General features: G+C 47.9%; 1 protein-coding gene across 3 annotated transcripts in view; it reads left to right on the top strand.

Moving 5' to 3' along the window:
* The window catches only part of lyst (lysosomal trafficking regulator), a 106747-nt gene that overhangs the window by 36770 nt on the left and 42604 nt on the right, over positions 1-27373 (top strand). For 2 of the 3 annotated variants that reach the window (XM_056291393.1, XM_056291394.1), the window contains 11 exons: positions 1163-3254; positions 6674-7649; positions 7762-7923; positions 12247-12409; positions 16112-16332; positions 16473-16539; positions 18172-18281; positions 19444-20060; positions 20201-20374; positions 20491-20651; positions 23644-23834. In XM_056291393.1, coding sequence (XP_056147368.1) covers positions 1163-3254; positions 6674-7649; positions 7762-7923; positions 12247-12409; positions 16112-16332; positions 16473-16539; positions 18172-18281; positions 19444-20060; positions 20201-20374; positions 20491-20651; positions 23644-23834 — 4934 coding nt within the window. The remainder of the gene's footprint in view (positions 1-1162; positions 3255-6673; positions 7650-7761; positions 7924-12246; positions 12410-16111; positions 16333-16472; positions 16540-18171; positions 18282-19443; positions 20061-20200; positions 20375-20490; positions 20652-23643; positions 23835-27373) is intronic. The other variant, XM_056291395.1, reaches the window with a different exon arrangement.

Raw genomic sequence — 27373 nt, 5'->3', positions numbered from 1 at the left:
TTTCAAAATGACCTAACCTCCTTTAGTAGTTTGTAAATTTTATTTATTTATAACATTTCGAATAATTGTTCGAGCAATGGCTACTGTGGAAAAGAGAAACCAGAACCCAGCTCTCACAACATACCGAAAACTCAAAAGATTGTGTTTCACTTTTTCTTATAGCATGCTTGGCAATGCAAGAAAGACGAGCTGCTTTACTAGCGTGATGGTCACCAGGGCAGAAGTGCAAATGGCATTAGGCAGGAGCATGGCATTCTCCATTCTAATTGGCCGGAGTGCATTTTGATTATATTTTCAATATACTGCTTTTCCTGAATGCCCTGATTATGCTACGAATTAAAGCTGTTTTATAGTTTAATACAAAAACAGCAAGCTCTAATTTGAAATGGCTCGTCAATAATTTCAGAGGTTAAGCACAGATTGTTGATGTTTACACGATACGGGCCCGAGATATTTTTTACAAAACATTTTTTAGGTAAATTATAAGCAAAACTTAAGAAGCTGAGTTTCAAATAAGCAAATACATGTTTAGATGAGTGTTCTCATCATACACATCGTACTTTAGGAATCGAACACAAACTCATTACACCCAATTCAAATTCAGACTCAACTCATGGACCACTAGTTGCAGAGTCTAGTGGCTCAACAGTGGCACTGGTATTTGGTATAGTAGTGCTAATCCTTTCTCACATTGCCCCTAGACATTTTTACTCTTATTAATTCCTTCTTGTGTCCTCAGGGTGTTTTAACGTGAGGAATAGCTCCGTACAAATGAACTTTACATTATCATCTAACACCTTCTATATAAGTATGTTAGAGCTGGTTTAGAAATCCAGTACCTGGCTACTTTGAAAAACAAAACATTAAGTTCTAAAATTTTGCATTGAAAACAATTAACCCCTGTGTGGCCTTGCAGGGCACAATTTCAATTGAGTGTGATTTTTAAATGATAATTACTTAATTTATTCTCCATGCTGAGGATAAACAGTTGTGGTTAGGATGTGCAGAGGTGTGTGCGATGGCATCAAAATCCACTATTAATTAATCACGGGCAATGACTTCGACTCGATGGGTCATTATTTAGGCAGTTATACAAATGAACCTTTAAGAACTAATATACTTGGAAAGCAGTTAGGAATTAAATGTTTTCATGTGCTGACAGATTTCACCCTGCCGTCCCTGCTGGAAGTGTTCCTCAGCCGGGAGGTGAAGGCTGTCCCTCTCAGAGCAGGACAGAAGATTGGCACAGATGCACAGAATTCTGGAAAGAGGTCAAATGCTGGCAGTGGCACCTGGAAGTCCAGGAGGTCGCGGCGAACTGCTCAGAGATATTCTGTGAGGGATGCACGCAGGTCTCAGCTGTCTACCTCTGATTCAGATGCCAATTCAGAAGAAAAAGCTGTCCCTGCACATGGTGGAACGAGGAGCAGAAGGTCTCACAGCTCTGCTGTCCATGTGAGCTGTCAACGTCATTGCACAGACAGCCCACCATTACCATCCACCACTGCATCTGAAACCATGAGCGCACCCTACCCCCATCCCCGGGCTTTGGGGTTCCAGACCCTGGACACTGAAACACTGACTGATCCAGCTGCAATGTCAATTTTTAACCGCATGGAAAACTCACCCTTTGACCTCTGCCACGTGCTACTTTCTCTGCTGGAGAAGGTGTGTAAGTTCGACATGAGCATAAACCACAATCCTGGCTTAGCAGTCAGTGTAGTACCCACTCTCACAGAGATCCTGACAGAGTTTGGAGATTGCTGTGGACCAGGGGATGGGGGAGGAGGGGGTGCAGGGGCAGAGGAGTTAGCGGGAGGCTGGACGGAGGAGCCTATTGCCTTGGTCCAGAGGATGCTGCTACGCACCATCCTACATCTAATGTCAGTAGATGTGGGTCAGAGCGAGACCCTTCCAGACAGCCTGAGACGCAGCTTAACAGATCTGCTTCGAGCCACCCTCAAAATCCGTAGCTGCCTCGACAAGCAGGCTGACCCTTTTGCTCCCCGGCCTAAGAAGACCCTGCAAGAGGTCCAGGATGACTTCTCTTTTTCCCGCTATCGCCACAGGGCCCTGCTACTGCCAGAGCTTTTGGAAGGGGTGCTACAAGTGCTGTTGGGATGCCTACAGGCCTCCACCCCCAACCCCTTCTTCTTCAGTCAGGCCCTGGAACTCATCCATGAGTTTGTCCAGCACCGTGGCCTAGAGCTTTTTGAGGCCACAGTGCTGCGGCTTGAAGCACTTGGAAGGGCACAGGATTCTGAGGTGGGAAGTGAAGCTTTAGAGAGGCTGCGTGGTCTTATAGCGGGAGTTCTGAAGATTGTCAGCGCTGTCAAGAAGGCCAAGTCGGAGCAGCTGCACCAGTCAGTGTGTGCCCGGCGACGACACCGTCGATGCGAATATTCCCACTTCCTGCACCACCACCGTGACCTCTCTGGTCTACCCGTCTCTGCCTTCAAGCAGGCTGCACGACGGAATCCCTTTGAGGAGGAGAGTGAGGGCAAGGAGGGGGATGCTGTGCATTACCCTGAGCGCTGCTGCTGCCTGGCTGCCCTTGCCCACCAATGTCTGCGGCTACTGCAGCGCCTCTCCCCCAGTGGATCAGCAATCCTGCAGGTTCTTGCTGGGGTGCAGGCAGTGGGTATCTGCTGCTGCATGGACCCCCGATCAGTAGTTGGTCCCCTGCTGCACGCCTTCCAAGCCCCTGGCCTGCGCAGTTACCAGTCCCATGTGCTGAGTGTCCTGAGCAGGCTGATTCTAGACCAACTTGGTGGAGGGCAGCCCTCAGAAAAGGCTAAGCTGGCTTCCTGTAATATCTGCACTCTGGACAGCAGCCAGCTTCCAGGTCTGGAGGAGACGTTGCAGCAAGGGGAACCCTCTGCTGTCCTCCCCAGTCTGTCCTACCGCTCCCAGGGCATTTTGCCAAGTGGAGGGGGTGCCGAGGATATGCTGTGGAAATGGGACGCTCTTGAGGCCTACCAGGAGTTGGTGTTTGGCGAAGACTGGCAGCTAAGTCAGCAGATAGCTGGCCATGTGTGCTACCTCACCCTGCGAGGAAATGCTATAGTACAGTGGCAGCTCTACACACACATCTTCAACCCTGTGCTGCAGAGAGGAGTGGAACTGGTCCATCATGCCCAGCAGCTAGGTGTGTCCACCGTCTGTACGCAAGTCTGCAGCTACCACACCCAGTGTCTGCCTGTGGAGGTGCTACTCATATACCTGCAGATGTTGCCTTCGCTCCTCAAGTCAAGGTGAATTTTTCCTTTTTATTTCCAGTCTTGCTTTTCCTTGATCGTGGGTTTAAGCCTTAACTTTGACACGTTTTTAAATGGCATTTTATCCAAATATTATTTATTTTTGTTTCTAGCACTGTTATACATTTTGTATGTTTGCTCAGATAAGCTTAGTTGCTGTAAGTGTGCAGCCAGCCCCAGCAGTCAATAGATGCTCTTTCCATTAAGCTGCTTGCGGAAGAGCAGAGATGGGCAGGGTTCGTTATGCTGTCCGATGTCAAAGCATGATCAAGTACCAAATATCTGTTAGTGTTGTAATTTTTTTTTTTGTGTTATTTCATATACGGTTGAAAAAATTAACATTGTTTTAGTGAAATATCAAAATGTTCATCAACAAATGCACTGCAATCTTATACCTATAATTAGTCAAACCAAAGGTTAAGCTAAGCCACCTAAGCCACTGAAATTGTCATCAGATCGCTGTCTCTGTGTCATAGTTTATTGATGATGTTAAATTATTTATCAAAGCCTCAGTGAGCTGAGTGAGCCCAGGGCTTACTAACAACAGTAGTCTGGGAAGACGGGTACTGTGTTTTTCTAAATTTAGCAAAAAGTTGCTCTCAAAGGAATTTTTGACTTAATATTAATTTGATCTCAGCTTGATTGAAATGAATACATCTGCAGTAGGCTGACTAGGTTCCTCTTTGAAATACGGAGCATTTCCCCCCATGTTCTGCAGACTTTCACACCCTGTATTGCTTTGATGTTTCATCAAAGTTACCCGTTTCGCCTCTCAGAATTCTAAACCTCTACGACGATGTGAAACGCATGTAGGATGAAAGCAGCATTCAGAGGTTATCAGCAGCATTCAATCTGAACCTCTGTCACAACTGAACCTTGTCCGAAATTTCCCTGCAGTTTGGTTCAGACACCATGCCAGCGATGCTGCTTTGAATACTTACATGCTCAGGGACTCCAACTTAGTCACATACTTGCAAAACCCCCTGCATTATTACTTCCATCCATCCATCTATTACACTGGTCTACAAAAATATAGTTGTTTTTTTTCTTGCATGGACTTTGGAAACTGTTTTTGGCTAATTTTGGGCTGCTGAATCCAAATCTGAGCTCAGATTTGCTCGATCACATCAAGTTTTTGTGCTATCTGTATGCTCCTTATTCAGGATTTTACAAAAGTTGACCATCTAGTCTGGCAATCTTGGTGGGGATAAAAATGACCCTTATTAATTTCCTAAGTAATTTCATGCTAGGCTGAGTGTTTATTTATTCATTGTAATCATTTTTGCATCTATCGATCTTCTAATGCAACAGTGTTTTTTTAACTTCAAGTGTAAAATTGCTGTTTTCTCAAAAATAAGGATTTTTCATAGTTCAAAAACCTGATGTGATAGGCAAAAACTAATGTCAGATTTGGATTCAGCACCAATTATCCCAGTCGGGGTCGCGGAATGCTGGAGCCTATCCCAGCAGTCATTATTACGCTCCATGGTACTCTTCCAACGTACTCTTCCAGGCAGCACTGCATGGAAGGCACTCCCCGCCCCCTACAGTTTCAGCCAATCACAGCACTGGCGTCAACCCTAACCCTAACCAGTGCTGTGATTGGATGAAACTGTTGGGGGCGGGGAGTGCCTTCCATGCAGTGCTGCCTGGAAGAGTACGTTGGGGGCTTAAAACACCATCGAGTCATTATTACTTGGGATTTTTTGGACCCCCCCCCCCCCCCCAATTGTAGTTGGCCAATTACCCCACTCTTCCAAGCTGCCCCAGTCATTGCGCCACCCCCTCTGCCAATCTGGAGAGGGCTGCAGCCTACCATATGCTTCCTCTGATACATGTGGAGTCGCCAGCCACTTCTTTTCACCTGACAGTGAGGAGTTTCACCAGGGGGACGTAGCGCGTGGGAGGATCATGCTATTCCGCCCAGTCCCCCCCCCCCCCGTACAGGCGCCCCGACAGACCAGAGGAGGCGCTAGTGCAGCAACCAGGACACATACCCAAATCCGGCTTCCCACCCACAGACACGGCCAATTGTGTCTGTAGGGATGCCCGACCAAGCCGGAGGTAACACGGGGATTCAAACCGGCGATCCCCATGTCTGTAGGGAACGGAACGCCACGCTACCCAGACACCCCTAGCCTTATCTTTCTACACTGAGTTTGCTTTTGATAATGGCCATCAAATAATCGAATGTTTCGTTTCATTTCATCAAAAATTTCATTTATATTTAGTTTAGGCAAAAAATGGTTCACTTTCTCCTAACATGCAGTGAATTAAATGGTTAAACAATATTCATATTTTTTCATTTCTGTGACATATTCTACATAATATAGACGTTGAAACTATAACGAAAGGTGTCAGTTGTGTGATGTTGCTGGTATGATGTCAGTATGACTATCAACAGATCATTTTCACTGTCTATTTATGCTGACAACCGCGCGTCTCACGCAGAGAAAATAGGCTCGACACCAAAACTCTAGGTGATGTGTCGCTGCGGCACGGCTCGAGTCTGCTCACATGGGCCGTGTGGCTGTTAACACGGGTGCCGAAATGAAAAGCAAGAGGTTCTGCCGCACACACGTGCTGCTCAGGTAGTGTGGCCCGGGCCTGAGTTGGTGAAAAAATGAAACTGATGGAAGTCAGTGGAAAGAAGGTGAATTCTGATGCATCCGGGTAGCGTAGCGGTCTATTCCGTTGCCTATCAACATGGGGATCGCCGTTTCGAATCCCCTTGTTACCTCCGGCTTGGTCGGGCGTCCCGACAGATACAATTGGCCGTGTCTGCGGGTGGAAAGCTGGATGTGGGTGTGTCCTGGTCACTGCACTAGCACCTCCTCTGGTCGGTCAGGGTGCCTGTTCAGGGGGGAGGGGGAACTGGGGTGAATAGCGTGATCCTCCCACACGATACGTCCCTCTGGTGAAACGCATCACTATCAGGTGAAAAGAAGCGGCTGGTGACTCCACATGTATCGGAGGAGGCATGTGGTAGTCTACAGCCCGCCCCGGATTGGCAGAGGGGGTGGAGCAGCGACCAGGATGGCTCAGAAGAGTGGGGTAATTGGCCGGATACAATTGGGAGAAAAAAGGGGGAGGGGTCCAAAAAAAAGAAAAGAGGGGGGGGGGGTCCAAAAAAAAAAGAAGGTGAATTCTCTGATTTTAGATCTGTTTAGGGAGATGGCCCTGTTCAAGGCAAACCCAAGGGACCCAAATTTGAGGAGTCCCACTTGAGTTTGTAGTCTCTTGAGTAAATAAACGGTGCATTATGCTGCACAAATAACTGAAAGATATTGTTAGAGAACATTTCAATTATCAGTGTTACTATTAGTTTGCATTTCAAACTCAGTGTTGGTAGTTTTATTTAATGGTTTCATAATCTGCTCTCACCCTGTCCTATGTTTTGATTCTTTCTGTTGCAGGGTGATCAGAGACCTCTTCATTAGTTGCAATGGGCTGAATCAGGTGACAGAGCTGATCTACCTGGACCAGACACGCTCTTGGGCTTTGAAAGTGTTTGAGACCCTGATACTGGGTGTTGGGGACCAGCAGGCTGATGGAGTAGTTCAGGAGCTAGAGAGTGCTGATGCCCAAGAACGGGAGGCCATCTTAGGCCTGGCTGAGGAATTAGGGTCCCAAGGGGCTGGAGAGGGCCCGCAGAGTCTCAACAAGTTCTATGAAGGCCTGAAGGAGGCATGCCCACGTCGTAGGAGTGGGCCGGGGGCTGGACCACGGCGCAGCCGAGCAGAGACGCACCTCAACACCATTAACCTCTTCCTGTGTGTGGCCTTCCTCTGCGTCAGCAAAGAGGCGGACTCCGACCGTGACTCGGCCAATGATTCTGAGGATACTTCAGGTTATGACAGCACAGCCAGTGAACCACTGGGGGGGAGGCTGCCTTGCCTGTCCCCAGATAGTGTGGCTCTGCCCTCAAAAGAGCAGGTGCGACGGGCTGCAGATGTTTGGTCAGTGTGTCGGTGGATCTACCTGGCCAGTCCTGTATTCCAGAGGCAGTTCTTCAGGCTGGGAGGCCTGGATGTTTGCTTGCGCCTCATGGCCATGGTTATCCAGAAACTAACATGTAAGACCAAGGATGGCAAGGCCAAGAAGAAGAGGGATGGTAAGGGCAAGTCTAGTCCATGTAACCCTGGCTCTCCAGCCCCAGTATCAACTCCTGCTGAGCACAGCTGTACCTCACTGGTGGTGGAGGAAACGATTCAAGACACTGCCGACCATTATGTCACTGGCCCAGCTGAGGGAAAAAACAAAGATCCAGCAAAAAAACTTGAGGAGGAGTGGCCATTACAAAGCATTCGCCTCCTGGAGGCCCTGTTAGCTATTTGCCTACATGGCGCTAACTCAGCCCTGCAGAGGATTGAGCCAGAACTTTCCTTTCAGGTATTCCATTTTATACTTAATTTGAACTGAGTGGTATAATGCTGCTAACCAATGAATAATACTTTTGTTTTGGCTTTCTGTGACGTAGTTTTCCACCTGCCCTCCTCTGCAGCTCCAGTCAGTAGAGGAGACCCTGTGTGAGGTCAGAGAGCAACTCGCTCACTCTGGAGTTGTGAACTCTGACCTGGCTGTGCCCCTGTTTGACTCTCTGCTGAGAGTAGCCCGGGCCGAAGTGTCCTCCTGTCCTGATCCCCCAGAAGAGAAACCCGATAGGGTAAGTCCTCATTCGTATATTTATATCTTATTTATATTTAAGATGATATCACTAATTTGCGGCACAGTGGTTAGTGCGGTTGCCTCACAGTAAGAAGGTCCTGGGTTCGAGCCCCGGGGTAGTCCAACCTTGGGGGTCGTCCCGGGTCGTCCTCAGTGTGGAGTTTGCATGTTCTCCCCGTGTCTGCGTGGGTTTCCTCCGGGGGCTCCGGTTTCCTCCCACAGTCCAAAGACATGTAGGTCAGGTGAATTGGCCGTGCTAAATTGTCCCTAGGTATGAATGTGTGTGTGTGTGTGTGTGTGTGTGTGTGTGTGTGTGTCGGCCCTGTGTGATGGCCTAGCGGCCTGTCCAGGGTGTCTCCCCGCCTGCTGCCCGATGACTGCTGGGATAGGCTCCAGCATTCCCGCGACCCTGAGAGCAGGATAAGCGGCGAAGATAATGAATGGATGGATGGATGGATCACTAATTTCTAATATCGTGTTATTCAGAATATTTTTTTTGAAATTTTGTTTATTTGGTGTTGGAACATGTAAACACCAGACCATGCTGACAAAAACTGGAATAAGCTGGGGGCGTCTGGGTAGCGTAGCAGTCTATTACGTTGCCTACGAACATGGAGATCGCCAGTTCAAATCCCTATGTTACCTCCGGCTTGGTTGGGCATCCCTACAGACACAATTGGCCGTCTCTGCGGTTGGGAAGCCGGATGTGGGTATGTGTCCTGGTTAGGGATGCCCCCCGAAACCCGGCTCTAAACGGGAACCGGCTCTAAATTAGTAAAAACCGGAGCATTTTTAAGATCCGACGTTTTCGGTAGGTACTCGAGAAATCATGGAGTGAGATTTATATTGTGGCAAATGTGTTTTTCGAGGAATTTAAACGTCGCGAACATAATCTTGTTTGCCGTTTTCTCCATCTCTCTGTCTCGCTCTCTTACTGCGCGAGGGGCGGGGCTGTGCTGTGCTCCACACACTCTCTCACACATGCACAGACAGCTCTGCTCAAGGGCTCATCATGGCGGAGAGAACTAAACGTTCAAAAGTTTGGGTATATTTTTCAAAAGTCGATGACAACAACGCTCGTTGCCACAAGTGCAACAAATCATTTGCCAGTAAGGGTGGCAATACAAGCAATCTGTCGAAACATCTTTTGTCGAAACATGGTATTAATCTGCAGAAATGCGGCGTTTTCCACTGCTTTGCTCGTAGTGTTCCATCCTCGTCCCCTGCAGGTAAGCCGTATGAGCCATAGATACGGAGTTAGCTAGGCTAATAACGAATTATTACGAATAGGCCAATACATAAAATATAATTGCTTAGCTAATTGTTTAGCTACAAATATATAAGCCATAGATACGGAGTTAGCTAGGCTAATAACGAATTATTACGAATAGGCCAATAAATAAAATATAATTGCTTAGCTAATTGTTTAGCTACAAATATATAAGCCATAGATACGGAGTTAGCTAGGCTAATAGCCGGGGACACTATAAGTCAGGAGAGATCACGACTCCTGCCGGAGAAGGCAGATCTGTTGATTTTTCTGCAGAAGAACTGTTAGGATAATGTTCTAGGTTCTTGTTTGTTTGAACTTCCGTTAGCCTTTTGCTGTAAAAATTTATTTTTAATATATATATATATTTTTCTTTATCTTTATCTACTTTTATTTTTTATCTTATTTGTTGTTGTTGAATGTTGATTATAAAGTCTATAATTCAGATGCATTTAAAACATTGCTGCTGCTGTTGCAGCTGAATAAATAATATTTGTTTATATTTATATAAAGTTATATAATAGAATAATAAAGCAATGTCGATTCTGTTCTTAATTGTCTTTTTTCTTGCATAATAATCAAAAAGAACCGATAACAGTATCGACAAAGTACCGAACCGATAAGCAGTACCGATAAGAGTAGTAGTATCGATAAAATCCTAACGATACCCATCCCTAGTCCTGGTCACTGCACTAGCGCCTCCTCTGGTCAGTCGGGGCACCTGTTCAGGGGGGAGAGAGAACTGGGGGGAATAGCGTGATCCTCCCACGGGCTGTGTCCCCCAGGTGAAACTCCTCACTGTCAGGTGACAAGAAGCGGCTGGCAACTCCACATGTATCGGAGGAGGCATGTGGTAGTCTGCAGCCCTCGCCGGATCGGCGGAGGGGGTGGCGCGATGAAGGAAGAGTGGGGTAATTGGACGGGTACAATTGAGGAGGGAAAAAAAGGGGGGGAATCCCCCCCCAAGAAAGCGAAGTAAGCTCTTTAAGCGATTATTTGAAACTCATGCAATAGCTTTGTTGCATGGGTAGCATCCAGAGGCTTGCCAGGCATGTAAAAACCATATTGCATTGTTAGGTTGCAGTGTGGTTTTTTGTGTTGTGTTCTGTGAGCCTATGTGGAAATTGATATAATCATATTTTCCTGAACATGAGCTTAACCTTGACATCAGGTAGTGTTGGTCATACGGCGTGCATGAAAGCACAGTTGTTCAAGTAGCAGAGGTGGGGTTGAGATGAACAAAAAGGCCTGTTATGTGTGGTGTTTAGGCCTTGAGCTGTGTGAATAGCAGAATTCTCCTCGGCCAAACTGGTTTTTTGCAGATCAGCCGATGTCTGTTTGTTTTTCCTTTATTAGAATTTACTTTGACGTCCATGAACTGTAAGTCTGTCTGAAGAAGTTGGTCAGGTGGACAATTTTGAGCAACAAAAACATTTTTTTTCCCCCTCCCCAATTGTACTTGGCCAATTACCCCACTCTTCTGAGCCGTCCCGGTCGCTGCTCCGCCCTCCCTCTGCCAGTCCGGGGAGGGCTGCAGACTGTCAACATGCCTCCTCTGATACATGTGGAGTTGCCAGCTGATTCTTTTCACCTGACAGTGAGGAGCTTGCACCAGGGGGACATAGCACGTAGTAGGATCACGCTATCCCCCCCCCCCCCCCCCAGTCCCCCTCTCCCTCCGAACAGGCACTCCGACCGACCAGAGGAGGCGGTAGTGCAGCGACCAGGACACATACCCACATCCGGCTTCCCACCTGCAGACACAGCCAGTTGTGTCCGTAGGGACTCCCGACCAAGCCGGAGCTAACACGGGGGATTCGAACCGGCGATCCCCCGTGTTGTTAGGCAACGGAATAGACCGCCACGCCACCCGGACGCCCGAGTGAGAAAAACATTTCGGATGAAATCGTTACCAGCTGGAAATTTATGAGAGCAAATAGAGAAGGATGTGAAAGGTCGATGTCTTGTTTTTCTGGAGCGGAGCTTATCTCCCATTTTTTTTTCAGCCCCAAGTTCTCATAAATTACTTGCCGCCTGGAAGTTGGCGTCTCCTGCCCGGAGGCCTTGGATTATCTGTCTCACTAAGCCTGAGGAATTAGGGCTTCACACAATAGATTTACCTATTGCTAAAGAGCTTTATTCTTTCTGAATGAGCGCTGTGATTCAAGATCCTTTATTTGTTGCGTCTCATGATACAAGAGGGGGAAATTCCTGTGTTTCGGCTCCTCGACGCTGCAGCAACAATAGCAATTGTTGGGTGTAAATAGTAATTGTGAACTGTGGCGTGTGAAATTCTTTAATAAACTATTTAGGTGCCATATACTTCTACGATAACACGTTGTGTGGAGGGATTGTTCTCTCTGAAATGTTTGATAAACATGCAATTCGGTGTCTAATCTGCCTTGTTAAAGGGGCTTTTCTGGAAAAGCGGTTAAGAGGGTGTAGTAATGTGCGCTTGAAATCTGAATTATGAATCAGCATAACGGTGTAGACGATTTGTATGCTTAATTTAGTGCATGTGTGCATGTGTTTTCGTGACTGTGTGTGTGTGTGTGTGTGTGTGTGTGTGTTGCTGCCTTTGTGTACATGCAGATGACTGACTGACCAAGCACTTGAAGGAACTGGGTTGTGCGAGTGCTGTTAGTCAGCTGATGGCGGTCCTATGACTAAAATCGTGTACTTGGGGAAAAAAAAAAAGAGAAAAAAACTATATCACTAGAAAACATTTTGCCGGTCTTTCATTGCGTTGGTTTGTCGGATTATCGCTGGTCCCGTGGAGCATGGCGGACGGAGCATTATATTCTGAACCCAGTTTAAAATTTGTTTTTAGATAGCAGCCACTACATGAACACTAGTGTGTGTCTGTTTCATAGAATGGGGTAAGCTCTTGCAGGACTCTTTATCTCCCACAACCAACATGGCGTGATGTTGTGTGTGTTTTTTTTTCTTTTCTTTCTGTAGTTGTCAGTGACTTTACTCATCTCGTTGTTCGGCTCTGCCTCTCTCTTCTTCCACTTCTTCTTCTTCTGTCTCCTCCCTGTCCGTCTTCAGAAGCTGCAAGTGCTGGTGGAGAATGTGGCCCCGGCGGGAGACCTGTCTGAAGAGGTGGATGAGGGGCAGAGCTGCGGCGTGAAGCCCCCGGAGGAGGAGGAGGAGGCGGGCTACGACGCCGACAGTGAGAGCAACCCTGAGGACATGGCTAAACAGGAAGAAGGTAGGCCGGCACTTATTCACGCCCCCCCACACCCTGAGAACCCATATTTGCACACCTCACCTCCCCTTTACTTTAAAGCTAGTGTAGACTGATTTTCATCTAGTGATGGGAGGGCACCTGTGTTACTGAATTTCCTTAAATGGAGGGTGAACAGTTAACGCTGTGCTCTTCTCTTCTGTGACTCAAAATCGTTTGCTGTGAACACTTACTCTGTAAAGTCTCGTTTTTTTTCCTCTTTTAACTTCCTCGGGACTGTTTTAGAAACTCTATAAATCACATGTCCCTGTGTGTGGGCTGAGTCTTCTCTGTCGGTGTGCTTGTGTGGCTGATGGATTACCAGCAGTCCAGTCTTGATCAATGGAGGGGGTCGTGTATTTGCCTCAACCTCTTGAGGCAGCTAATGATACGGCCTTGGGAAACCATATGTTTACTCAGGCCCCAAACGCTGGAAAAATCTGAACCTATTCCGACGTCGTTTGCTCACTTCCTTGGTGCCACTGGAGAATTCTACGGGAAAATGACACGGCGGATTTAAAAACGAGAAACTCTGCCGTGTAGAAGTCTTTTTAGGGGACGTAGCGGTGACCGAAACCGACTGGCCTCAGGAGTGCCGGAATATGCCTCTGTCATGGTGACTCGTCATGGGTCTGCCATGTTCTCTAGTCTGGCCTGCCAGGTTAAGACCCCCTCCGTTCCCGCCTCCCAATTCACTGTTCCGCGTTTTCGTCTCCACAGAATAAAGTCATTGTTTTGCCCTCCAGTGAAGGCGACTTCACTCTGCAACATCATGAGCCGGAGCTTGTGACTTATGTAGGATTTTACGTGCGTTCACTCAAACGCTGACCTTTCACGGTCTTCCTTCTCAATCATTTGTTTATTTTTTCCTCTGTAAGCTTCGACTTTAGTCGCATATTTTATAGTGCAGGTGAGCACCGCCTGCCAAGAACGGTCTGAAAGAGACATTTATATTTCTGTGGTATTAAAATTGGAGATGGAAAATATTGATTGAAAAAAAAAAAGATGTTGTCACGTTACTGAATCATAGGTTTCCATCTGGTACGCATTTTAAGATATCGATTATCAGCCTTAAGGACGGTTAAAAGTTGTTTGCTCGGGGATCGCCGGTTCGAATCCCTGTGTGGACTCCGGCTTGTTCACGCATCTCTACAGACACAATTGGCCGTGTCTGCGGGTGGGAAGCCGAATGTGGGTATGTGTCCTGGTCGCTGCACTAGCCCCTCCTCTGGTCGGTCGGGGCGCCAGTTCGGGGGGGGGAGGGGGAACTGGGGGGAATAGCGTGATCCTCCCACGCGCTACGTCCCCCTGGCAAAACTCCTCACTGTCAGGTGAAAAGAAGCGGCTGGCGACTCCACATGTATTGGAGGAGGCATGTGGTAGTCTGCAGCCCTCCTTGGATCGGCAGAGGGGGTGGAGCAGTGACCGGGACAGCTCGGAAGAGTGGGGTAATTGGCTGGATACAACTGGGGAGAAAAAGGGAGGGAAAAACCCCCCCCCCAAAAAAGTTGTGTTGCTCTAAATTCCTGACAAACGGGAGATGAAACACTACCTCAGTGGCCAGAAAAATAGAAACCCCTGCTCAGTACTGTATTGGTACAGCTTTGGCCCTGTAAATACATCGTGGCATTGACTCAACGAGGGTCCTGTTAAAGCTGAACATGAAGACTTGCCCAAGGGTGATGGGTGGATGCTTCCTTCCACAGATGCTGCGTTTCAGTTCATCCCAAAGGTGTTGTTCATTGGGATTAATGTCAGGGGATTGTTGTGGTCGGTCCCTTAACGTCATTTCACTGGAATGTTCCTCGGCCCATTCCTGGGTTATTCTTGCACAGTGAAAGGGAGCATTATCTTGTTGAAAGTACAAATCCCCTTGAGGGTACATGATGGCTATGAGTGAATGAACGCCCAAGATCACACCTTTTGTCAGAGTCCATTAGATCACGCTTTATGCCAATTCTCGGTAATCCGTTGGTGCGTGTGGAAATGGAGTTGCTGTTGCGTGAAGATATTCGTCTTGACACATGCAAATGGAAAGGAAGGGCTCACTTCCTGTGCAGGGACGGGTTTCTGTTTTTCTGCTCACTGAGTTTATGGGGTTTATGCTTTTGCAAAGGGCTCTGCCACTGCCATGTTAACAAGATGTGTAAATCAGACAAGCATATAATAAGCTTTATTTTTTGTCAGTCAGCAGGGAGGAGTCTCCGTGGACTGTGATGTTTGCGGACGACGTTGTGATCTGTAGCGAGAGTAGGGTGCAGGTTGAGGAGGGCCTGGAGAGGTGGAGGTATGCACTGGAGGAAGTCAGTAGGAGCAAGATGGAATACATATGTGTGAATGAGAGGGAGGACAGTGGAATGGTGAGGATGCAAGGAGTAGAGGTGACGAAGGCGTATGAGTTTTAATACTTGGGGTTGACTGTCCAAAGTAACGGGGAGTGCAGAAGAGAGGTGGAGAAGAGAGTGCAGGCAGGATGGAGTGGGTGGAGAAGAGTGTCAGGAGTGATTTGTGATAGGACGGTACCAGCAAGAGTTAAAGGGAAGGTTTACAAGATGGTTGTGAGACCAGCTATGTTATATGGTTTGGAGGCAGTGGCACTGATGAAAAGACAGGAGGCGTAGCTGGAGGTGGCAGAGTTGAAGATGCTAAGATTTTAATTGGGAGTGATGAAGAAGGACAGGATTAGGAACGAGTATATTAGAGGGACAGCTCAGGTTGGAGGGTTAGGAGACAAAGCAAGAGAGGCAAGATTGACATGGCTTGGACATGTGTGGAGGAGAGATGCTGGGTATATTGGGAGAAGAATGCTGAATATGGAGCTGCCGGGAAAGAGGAAGGCCAAAGAGGAGGTTTATGGATGTGGTGAGGGAGGACATGCAGGTGGCTGGTGTGACAGAGGAAGATACAGAGGACAGGAAGAAATGGAAACAGATGATCCACTGTGGCGCCCCCTAACGGGAGCAGCTGAAAGTAGTATTAGTAGATTTTTTTTGTCAGTCATCTTACGGATGCACCGATCGATCGGCCGGTGACTGGAGTCCCCAGGTGGACAAGACTTATTGCTGGGCTAGAGGCTAGCTTTATGGCTACAGTTACAATTGGGGTTATGGTAAGGCTTAGATTTAGTGTGTGTGTGGTGTGTGTGAGACGTGTATGTAATGTAATGTATGTATGTATTTGGGTTCATTTAACAGTAGAAGTTAGCATCATGGTTGGTGTTAGCATTAGCATAAGGGTTGAGGTTGGAATTAATCTTAGGGTTTGTGTTTAGAGAAATTGGATTTTGACTTTAACATAAATTTTCTGTCCCCACGAGGATATATATAAACGTGTGTGTGTGTGTGCGTGCTTGTATGTCAAACGTAGAGGAGTTTTTCATGTTCGGGCACAGAGGGCGGGAGCGAGTTCCATTAATAAGAGGAGGTCCCGATAGCTGCGAGAGCCCACTGGGATGCTGTCGTGTAAATCATGCGGGGACTCCCATGCTGCTTTGCACAAGGCTGAGCCTAATTCATTTTTACAAGCTGCCTCCAAGATGGGAGGTCAGCACAAGGCTCAGCTTAAGCGGGGGAGCACCCGTGGAGCGTGAATTTCTTCCGGCCCGCGTGTATGATTTTCCACGTTGATACTGTACGTGCATGCGGTGTGGCGGCGGCATCTCTCACAGAGCGATGGTTCCTGTCACAGGAGAGAAGGTGGAGTCGTCAGCCGTGCTGCGAGACTGTGCATTCGGGGTGGTGGAGGAGGGCCCCGGACGTGGCGTGCTGCTCTTCCCGCAGATCTGCACCATGGAGCTGCAGCTTCTGGCCACAGGCTCCCCGGACCTAGACGTCCTGCAGCATGTGTTCCACAGCCTGCTGGGGGCGGTGCGTGCCAACCACCGCAACGCCGCTCTGCTCTACAACCAGGTCTGACCCGCCGCTTCCAACCCCTCTCCATTCCCCCCCCCCCCCCGCCCTCCTTTTATTGCCCACTTATAAAGAATTTCTCCTCCTTAGTTCTCCTTCCCAGCTGTAATCTTGTTTTCTTATTTGACCGCCTTCCACAGGGCGGAGTCAAAACCATCTTGTCTGGCTTCCACAACATCCTCAGCCAAACCGACCCCTCCTTTAAAGGTTTGTTATTTTCATCCGCTTTATTTTTGTTTTTTCTTACTTCGCTTATTCGTTTACTTGCTCACTTGTATACTTAAAGACTTAGATACTGAGTTACTTACACATTTATGTCTCATGTTGTCTCCAATCTTAAGGGAGCGGTTTTCGACTCCAGCCCTCGGATGTCCAGTTCTGCTGGTTTGCTGTTCTCTCTGGCTGTTAATTATGTTCATCTGTTGTGTCAGGTGTCTTGGCCAGCAAGTTGTGGGACCTGGCACAACAGGTGAAAGTGATGAAACTAGCTGGAAGGATAGAAAACCGGGAGTCTTGGGCTCTCAAGGAGTGGAGATGAGAACCGCTGCTTAAAGGAGACAAAATGGGGTGTCCAGCATATCAAAAAAGGGCTCGCTTTATTAATGCACTTTATTGTCCATGTTACTGACCTTGCAGCTAATAAGAAGGGCCTCACAACTTAATCACCATTATGAAAGGAGGGCACCGATGGAAACGATCAAATGCGCTGTGGCGACCCCTGGGAAACAGGGAACAAGCCGAAAGAAGAAGGAGATTAGGGCGTCCGGGTAGCATAGCGGTCTATTCCGTTGCCTACCAACACGGGGTTCGCTGGTTCGAATCCCCATGTTACCTCCGGCTTGGTCAGACATCCCTACAGACACAATTGGCCATGTCTGCAGGTGGGAAGCCGGATGTGGGTATGTGTCCTGGTTGCTGCACTAGCGCTTCCTCTGGTCGGTTGGGACACCTGCTCGGGGGGGACTGGGGGGAATAGCGTGATCCTCCCTCGCGCTACGTCCCCCTGGCGAAACTCCTCACTGTCAGGTGAAAAGAAGTGGCTGGCTACTCCGCATGTATCGGAGGAGACGTTTTAGTCTGCAGCCCACTCAGCAGAGCGGGTGGAGCAGCAACCGGGACGGCTCGGAAGGGTGGGGTAATTGGACGGACACAATCAACTCTGTGCATAACTGTAGTCCACTGACTTCCGGTTTCCACCGCAGCAGTCATACCAGTTTCCTGTCTGTTGGTGTGTGCTATTGATGTCCGTCCATCCGTCCATCCGCTCATCCTCATAGCTGTGGACGTAACTTGATATGTACAACTTGAAACTTTCCACCTGTTTGCTGGTAGGTGCAGGTGAAAGTTTGTCGACAGTTCTGTGCATGTCGTTGACAATTACCCATGGTGAATCTTGCAGTCATCACGAAAAATACACCATCGTCAATATCACATGCCAACAAACAGGAAGCTGCTATGACCGCTGCAGTAGAAACAGGAAGTCAGTGGACTACAGTTGTACACAGAGCCAACTGGGGAGAAAAGGGGGCGGTAGTCCAAAAAGAAAAAAAGATGGGGGGGGGGGGTATATTTTATCTTGAACCTTATTGAACCACTCTGTTATTATACCAGCATCAAGTTCACTCCTGATGTGCATGTTCAAACCCACCGCCTTTGTTTGTTTTTTTGTCGATCCCTCTGGGGCTCTGCTGTGGTCAGTGCTTCACTATTTTCTGGTCGAGTAACTCTGAGTGTTGCGTTCACGTTGTCGGTGTTTGCGCAGGTCGCGCTCCGATAGCGTTTGCTCAAGCAGGTGAAATCCGTTTACGTAATCCGCTCTCCCTCCGCCCGTCTCTCCAGACTGCCAGGTCGTACTGGTGGAGCTGCTGGTTTCCATGGTGAGCCAGCAAATCACTGCTGAGGAACTGGCCCTGTTGATTCGCCTCTTCCAGGAGAAGAACCCTCCCACTGTAAGCAGCAAACCTCGCCGGTCGCTCGGCAGCGCACTGTTTACACACTGTTGTCTGATACCCACAACGCTTTCTTTCTCTGGCTGTGTAACTCCACAACAGATAAAGCCTCTCCGGGCCCACTCCGCTGCACATACAATTAGCACCGACGTGCCGAGAAAAAAATGCGATGCTATATCTTGTTGCCACGGATGTGATGCTAATTGGATTTTGACACTGAGCTGTATTAATAAACTGTCTCTGAGAAATAAGATCCTCGGGGGAACAGAGCTTTATTTTTAACTTGGTTACAGAGATGACTCATAACCCAGTTTTCAGTCTCCTTTGTTTTATTATTTAAAGATGTATAAGTTTGAGTCATGTGTTAGGCTGTGGTGGTCAGTAGCCGTTGTGTCTCTGTCTGTCTTTCACACAGTGTGTCTTTATGCAGAGGATGTCTGTCGTCCTCTATGCTGTGGCATCTGTCTGGGTTTGTCCAGGTTTGATGCAGCACTTAGGTGGATTTCCAAATATACATGTTAAGACTGTGGCGGTAGGGGGCGTCCGGGTAGTGGAGCGGTCTATTCCGTTGCCTACCGACACGGGGATCGCCAGTCCGAATCCCTGTGTTACCTCCGGCTTGGTCAGGCGTCCCTACAGACACAATTGGCCGTGTCTGTGGGTGGGAAGCCGGATGTGGGTATGTGTCCTGGTCGCAGCACTAGCACCTCCTCTGGTCGGTCGTGGCGCCTGTTTGGGAGGGAGGGGGAACTGGGGGGAATAGCGTGATCCTCCCACGCGCTACGTCCCCCTGGCGAAACTCCTCGATGTCAGGTGAAAAGAAGCGGCTGGCGACTCCAACATGTATCAGCAGGGGTGCCACCAGGGATTTTGCGCCCCTATAAAGAATATGACTGAGCACCTTTGATTTATTTAATTAATCAAATAATTATTCTACTATTTTCCTGGCTTCTCTAAACATGAAACCCCTTCCTCTACCTTCATCCCATGCTACCAGCTTGCCCAACAGTCCCCTCATCAACAGCCTCTCCAATAAGGGACCCATCTTCTTAGTTTGACAAATGTACATATAAAATGCTCTTAGTTTTAGCCATGATCGTGCAGCCCAACTATCATATTATCTATTTCCCTAACCTCACATCTCCCTCTTGTCAACCGCCAGGAGATTTTGCTAAAGGGTATCCTCCAAATCGTTGAAGCCACCATGCACACGGAACCTCTTCACTTCCTCTCCTTCCCAATAAGCCTCTGTGCCTCCACGCCGGGAGGGACATCGCCGACCTCCCGACAGAATGGTGCAGCCGGGGGCAAATCTGTGGGGCTCCTCTGGAAGGGCAAACTCTCCCCCAGGCGCCGGGAGGGCGACACCGAGTCCCGAGCGAGCCACATCCACACCTCGCCCTGGCACGTCTCCCCTCTCCACCTGCCTCTGGTCGGACAGAACTGCTGGCCGCACATGGCCAGCGGCTTCAGCGCCTCCATGTGGTTGAGGGTTGCGGAGCTGGAGGATACGGACAGGGACAAAGACAAGGGTGAGAGACAGCCCCGCTTGTATGAGAGCCTTTACATTTGCCGTCTCCAGATTGGAATTGGTGTTGGGTATTTTCCTCTTTGCGTTGCAGAGGAAGGGAAGCCTCCTGCCGTTGAGACTCACCAAAGCGCCCCCCAGGCAGGGCAGAGAGGATCAGAAAAATGCCTAATGCACATTCTATCCATGGGTTCAAAGGTACTAATGCTTCAGGTGTGGGCTGATTTCGCCTCCGGGTCCCTCACATTCAGGTAAGCTCCAGAGTCACATAAGGTTAATCAGATATTTGTGAACAGGATCACATTGCCTGTAGCACTGGTCGTTTACTTGCAGTTAGTCTTTATTTGCTTTCGCATTAACACTTTGTAATAGTTTCATATACCCTCCTCAGGCTTTGCATAGATCCAAATGATGAAATAAAGGCAGGCCTGCTGGCACAGGCGGAGTCTGGTGAGGGACTGCTCAAGTCGGGCCAGTGGCAGCACTTAGGCCTCACTTACAGCCAGCAGCCAGAGGGCAAGAAGAACATCCATGGCCGCCTGGTGGTGTGGGTGTGTGGTGTCAGGTGGGAAACATCATTAATTGTAAAAATAAATAAATAAATAACAAATCTAATACCACCTCTGGGAACTGTGTTACTTGTATAAGACAACTAAATGCATTTGTGTCTTCCTGCCTCAGGAAATGTGAGGTGTCTCTAGACTATACTCTGCCCAGAAAGTCCAGCCTGTCCTCAGACAGCAACAAGACTTTCTGCATGCTGGGCCACTGCATGCCCTCCAGTGAGGAGCTGCTTAAACAGGGAGGGCGTTGGAACATGGGCACCGTGCTCCTCTTCAATGGTAGGAATGCTGCAATGTCACCGTGTCCAGAATCACGCTGTCCCGCGCTGTAATCCCCATCATGCCAGCCTCCGCATCTCCTTTTATCTCCTTCCATCTACTCTAATTGCATGCTCACCATTTGGCCTAATCCTCTTTCATAACGTGTCTGTATGGCGGTATTTCTATTCACCACCAGGGTGCTGTATGCTGCGCCCTGGTGGTGACTCGAACGTATTTTAAACAGATATTCTTACATGTACACAAGAATATACATTGTGTGGTCAAAAGTATGCACATTATATAGTTACAAAGATAGACACTCATACATTACACATTTTTAACTGATTTAATTGATGGACAAGTTTATTTTTTTTCCCTCTAAAGATTTCACTTTCGTGTCCATGTATGAATTTTTCAAATTCCCGTTTCCTCGGCCATCATTTTGACTCTCGCCAAAGAACGCAGGCATCGCAGCTGCCTGTTATGTTTTGTAAATGTACCTGGGTTCAGTGGCTGTTGCTAGCGTGATGTGCAGTGTGCTGGAGATTCTCAGCATTCTCTGGGCACACACACAGAATACTTCTCTTGTTACCTCTAATTGGCCATGAACGACCCCTTGTCTGCTGGGCATTCTCAACCTGTGAAGCCGACTGATGTCGTAACAGGCTTAGGGCCCCTTTTTCGACACCAGAGCTCATATCTGGCAGCAATTCCTTCTAGGAAAACAAGGCCTGCCAATTTTAAGTGTTTCATGAAAATGTATGGAGCCGGTCTGAAGATCCTCCTCCATCCACGCGGCAAGAGTTCAAGCCTCGATGTCCTCATCACCCGCCATTTTGAAATACCCCAAAGCAAGGCATATAAACAGAAATTTTCCATACAGTAATCAGTAGTCTGACAAACAAAAGGAATGAAATATAAATAGGTGTCCTGGTGTCTCAACCTAGCTATCCATTACAGGCTGCTAAATCTGTTGTCACTTCAGAAGCTGTTGTTAAGTTCTTCTGGTTTCCCTTCTGCATCTGCGTTTCATTTCATTTTCTTGACAGTATTCTACTGCTTGCGTCACTGTGAGACCTCAAGGGATAGCTCCTCATACTGCCAAGTCTTTTATTTTGCCCTCATTACTCCAAAAATAACTCGGTATTGTTGTCATTATGATGAAGATAAGAAATTATCCACACACTGGAACTGAAGCTCCCACGAGAGAACATGTATTTTTATTTTATTTTCCTCAGTCCAGTGCCTGTCCTACTCAGCTTTGGATATACATAGCAGATACTTCTGTGCTTTCGCATTGTCACTGCAACACACTTAAGCTGGTGCTTGTGTGTGTGTGTGTGTGTGTGTGTGCGAGAGAGAGATCGAGATCCAATATCTTTCAAATCACTGAAGACGAATCAGGAAAAGAACCTGGAAAGTATGATCTGTGTCCTCAAGTGAGCAGAGGAGGATGCGGTGAAGTTCGTGTGTAGAAGGCTTGAAAAGGCTGTTATTTACATACATCGGGGCCTATTTGTACATATTTGATATTTACTAATTCACTTCTGCCTTTTTTAAATTTTACATCTGGGCATCCAGGTAGCATAGCAGTCTATTTCGTTGCGTACCAACATGGGGATCGCCAGTTCGAATCCCCGTGTCACCTCCGGCTTGGTCGGGCATCCCTACAGACGCAATTGGCCGTGTCTGCGGGTGGGAAGCCGGATGTAGGTATGTGTCCTGTTCGCTGCACTAGCGCCTCCTCTGGTCGGTCAGGGTGCCTGTTTGGGGGGGAGGGGGAACTGGGGGGGGAGTAGCGTGATCCTCCCATGTGCTACATCCCCCCGGTGAAACTCCTCACTGTCAGGTGAAAAGAAGCGGCTGGCGACTCCACATGTATCGGAGGAGGCATGTGGTAGTCTGCAGCCCCCCCGCCCCGGATCGGGAGAGGGGGTGGAGCAGCGACCGGGACGGCTTGGAAGAGTGGGGTAATTGGCTGGGTACAATTGGGGAGAAAAAGGGTGGGGGTTACATCTGAAATTTGGTGCCTGGGTAAGTGATGCATCACATAATGGTTTGTATTCAGTCCTTTCTGACTGAAACTAGTAAGCACCAGCAGCCACACAGTGGTGCCCATTGCTGTTGATGAGGTATAACAACAGTAGTACAAGCTTATATCTACTACTACTACTTTCGGCTGCTCCCATTAGGGGGCGCCACAGTGGATCATCCGTTTCCATTTCTTCCTGTCTTCTGCATCTTCCTCTTTCACACCAGCCACCTGCATGTCTTCCCTCACCACATCCATAAACCTCCTCTTTGGCCTTCCTCTTCTCCTCTTCCCTGGCAGCTCCATATCCAGCATCCTTCTCCCAGTATACCCAGCATCTCTCCTCCACACGTGTCCAAACCATCTCAATCTTGCCTCTCTTGCTTTGTCTCCAAACCGTCCAACCTGAGCGGTCCCTCTAATATAATCATTCCTAATCCTGTCCTTCTTCGTTACTCCCAGTGAAAATCTTAGCATCTTCAACTCTGCCACCTCCAGCTCCGCCTCCTGTCTTTTCGTCAGTGCCACTGTCTCCAAACCATATAACATAGCTGGTCTCACAACCATCTTGTAAACTTTCCCTTTAACTCTTGCTGGTACCCTTCTGTCGCAAATCACTCCTGACGCACTTCTCCACCCACTCCACCCTGCCTGCACTCTCTTTTTCACCTCTCTACTGCACTCCCCATTACTTTGGACAGTTGACCCCAAGTATTTAAACTCAAATGCCTTTGTCACCTCCACCCTTGCATCCTGACCATTCCACTGTCCTCTCTCTCATTCACGCATATAGTACAAGCTTATATGCAAGCTTATGATTCATATATATAAGTACCAGTGGACATATTTCAAGACAGTGGACTTGGTCCAGAACTTTTCCACATGTATATTAATGAAAGTGGTAGCTTTCTTTTGTCCAGTTAGTCCCTCTGAGGTTAAAGTTCTACTTTTTTTTTTCTGTGTGCTTCCATCTTTAAGGTTCAAGAATAGGACCCGAAGAAGCTTTTTACCTGTATGCCAGTGGGCCTGACCTTACCTCCATCATGCCCTGCAAGTACGGCAAACCCAATGGGATATTCTCCAAGTATGTCACCCAGGAGGGGCTGAAGAGCGACTCTGTGCGAGAGCTTCTGATGAAGAACAAGGATGTCGACACAACAGCACTCGTAGTAAGTCACTGTTGTCGTTACCATATTCATCATGTGTATATATGAATACATATATATTTGCCAGTACTGAGTAAGTGGGGCATAGATATCTTGTCACTTGTGGTTTCACCTTTTACCAATCCCTGTGTCAGTAATGTAAGGCTATTGTTAATTCCGGTGCTTTGCAAAAGAGATGGGTTATTAGCATTTCAGATGAGAGCTTTCTCTCTGTTTAGTTCTTTCAGCTCGCAGTGTACACATAATAAACTCTCGCAGTCTGTTTTTATGATGTGGCTTTTATGTGTTCTTGCGTTGGAGCAAGTTGTTTTTCTCCCCGGTAAAAGCCATTCCACTTTGGAGCCCCCGAGAATAGTTTCTCCCCTGTTAAAAGCCGTTGTCGTCTGCCTCAGACAGCTCTGCTGATAGAAAAACGGTGCAACGTAAGATTTATTCTTCTGTGATAATTTCTCGTGGGAGCCATGCAAGTTAAGACAAAAATCCACGTTTTCAAAATTGCACAGCATTTTGCTTTGCCATTTGTTATTACATTTCTCATCCTGGGGGCGTCCGGGTAGTGTAGCGGTCTATTCCGAAGCCTACCGACACGGGGCTCGCCGGTTTGAATCCCTCCTCCGGCTTGGTCGGGCGTCCCTATAGACACAATTGGCAGTGTCTACAGGTGGGAAGGCGGATGTGGGTATCTGTCCCGGTCGCTGCACTAAGATCTCCTCTGGTCGGTCAGTCGGGGCGCCTGTTCGGGGGGGGGGGATGGGGGGGATAGTGTGATCCTCCCACATGCTACATCCCCCTGGTGAAACTGTCAGGTGAAAAGAAGCGGCTGGTGACTCCACATGTATCAGAGGAGGCATGTGGTAGTCTGCAGCCCTCCCCGGATGGGCAGAGGGGGTGGAGCAGCGACCGGGACGGTTCGGAAGAGCGGGGTAATTGGCCGGATACAATTGGAGAGAAAAAGGGGGGGAAATCCCCAAAAAAATAAAAAATGATAATAATTCTCATCCTGTATTTTGCCATGTAAAAGTACTCCCATAATATGAGAAAGTGCCCATTATCACTACTCCCTACGAATTATCAGAAGCCATGTCCTTTTATGCAAATTTTAAAGAAGAGAATCGGAAATAGACCGGCCACTTTACCCAAAAGTGTGGGTCAACCTCACACAAATCGCAACAAAAACAAATCTCAGCAGATTTCTTGTCCTCTTGTGTTCTGAATAAAGTCGTAAGGAATCGTATGAAAGGAAAGTTTTGAAAATCACCTAAATAGGATCCTACTAAAAACACCTTTTTAGCCATATGTCGGTGGCTGTACAAGCCTACGTTGTTGTGCATGCTAGATTTGACCGTGCTGTATTTTTTTCTTTTGACGCAAAAAAAACAAAAACGTGATGAGAACTTATGATCACATCGGTTTTCATCGTAAGCAACGGCCTCAGAGAAATAACTGATCAACTGCCGACCAAATGAACCAATTAAAGATGTGCACGCGATGCAACACTACACAATGTCCTCGTCGTTCTCTGCCACATATTGGGCAAACTCGGTCTTTAGGTCAGGAATGTTTGTTCCATGGAACTTGGCCGCATTTCATTCAAACTGTTGCACCTCCACAGCATGGTGGCGGCGCAGTGGTTAGCGCGGTCGCCTCACAGCAAGAAGGTCCTGGGTTCGATCCCCCGGGGTAGTCCAACCTTGGGGGTCGTCCCGGGTGATCCTCTGTGTGGAGTTTGCATGTTCTCCCCGTGTTTGTGGGGGTTTCCTCCGGGGGCTCTGGTTTCCTCCCACAGTCCAAAGACATGTAGGTCAGGTGAATTGGCCGTACTAATTTGTCTCTAGGTATGAATGTGTGTGTATGTGTGTGTGTCGGCCCTGTGATAGCCTGGCAGGCTGTCTCTCCGCCTGCCGCCCAATGACTGCTGGGATAGGCTCCAGCATCCCTGCGACCCTGAGAGCAGGATAAGCGCTTCAGATAATGGATGGATGGATGGATGATGCACCTCCTGGTACAACAAAACCCAAGATGGTGAAGAGTGTCGATGAGAAACCGCGATGCAAAGCGGTGATATAGTTGCGCGCCCAACCCAAACTGAAGTGGCGCTAACATTAACTTGGTCTAGTTGCCTGCATCATTGCTCGCCACTTTGGCTTAAGTTTTGGTCCCGGCAAATAGTTCTTCCAGGAGCACACGAAGAGTATCCGGAAGATATCTGATGCCAGCCTCTTGCGATTTTATGTCGTTAAAAGCTGGGTGAGATTCATAGGATAACCCAGCGTCTCCGATATCGTGTCGGATGAGCTTTGCAGTCTTGCAGCACCACCATGGCTGTTGACCTGAAGGTAACCACGTTTGGTTTCCCATCGATCTCGGTGCGCGTTATCTGCTCACTGAAGTGTTTTTGCAGCCTCGTCCTCGTGCGGTTGTAACCATATGCTGCTGGTACTTGCTTATTTGTGCGAAAATTCACTCTACAAGTCTGGCGGGGAACTGCATCTGCTGCATGTAGGTCATGCACATGCAGAATCCATGCCGTCACAGTCCGACCAATCATCGCCTTGTTCGCGAGGTGTTGCCAGAAGTGTGTCCTTGAAATCAATCGACTTGGAGTGTGGCACAAAAGAGGCAATAAATACAGAAAGAGAACCTCCTTTTAGTCGATCTTAGTGTACAACTCTCACGGACTCATGTTGCCTGGTGTCCTTGGCTATCTGTTGTGGGTCACAGTGTGCGGCGACAGGTCTTTGTACCTTGTCACCAGGTACAGCGTGACTGTTGTCTCCCCTCGTATTACTGGCCTGGTTAATAAGTAATAATAATAATCTGTATTTATATTGCACCTTTCTAAAGGACGTTACAAGGTGCCTTAAATGAATTTCCTTACTCTCCAAGAGTTGATACTGACGATCCTCTGCCATCAACAGACGCTTGCAAATGACACGCCGTTCTTTTGCCTCCGTTTCCTGAAAACGGAAAAGAATACACACGATTAATTACAAAACAAACTCAAAATTGGATTTCTCATCGCCACAAACCCCTGAAATGTGGTATTGTTTAAGATTGTAACCCTTTCAAATATGAAATAATTATTGGCAACAGGGTGGATGGTGGCCATTTTGAATCTCGGGATTTCGGGACTCTCCCTTAGGATAATTCCTTAAGAGTGTTTGTATGTCAAGTCAATTTTATTTGTATAGCCCAATATCACAGATGACAAATTTGCCTCAGTGGGCTTAACAGCAACACAACATCCTGTCCTTAGACCCTCTCATCAGATAAGGAAAAACTCCCTGAAAAAAAACCTTCAACGGGGAGAAAAAATAGGAAGAAACCTCAGGGAGAGCAACAGAGGAGAATCTCTCCCCCAAGATGGACAGACGTGCAATGGATGTTGTGTTTACACAATTTACACAATACAACATTGAAAGAGGATAACAGAATCATAATGGACTTATAAAATGTATGAAGAATATGATGCGCAGGATGCCGGGCAGTGTCCAGACGCCACCGGAAACAGCCCAGGACCCAATCCACGCCACCAGCATCAT

The sequence above is a fragment of the Lampris incognitus genome, chromosome 13 (genome assembly GCF_029633865.1).
Source record: "Lampris incognitus isolate fLamInc1 chromosome 13, fLamInc1.hap2, whole genome shotgun sequence".
Lineage (NCBI taxonomy): Eukaryota > Metazoa > Chordata > Actinopteri > Lampriformes > Lampridae > Lampris > Lampris incognitus.
The sequence above is the reverse complement of the archived record's forward strand: the minus strand, read 5'-3'. Positions and strand labels throughout refer to the sequence as shown.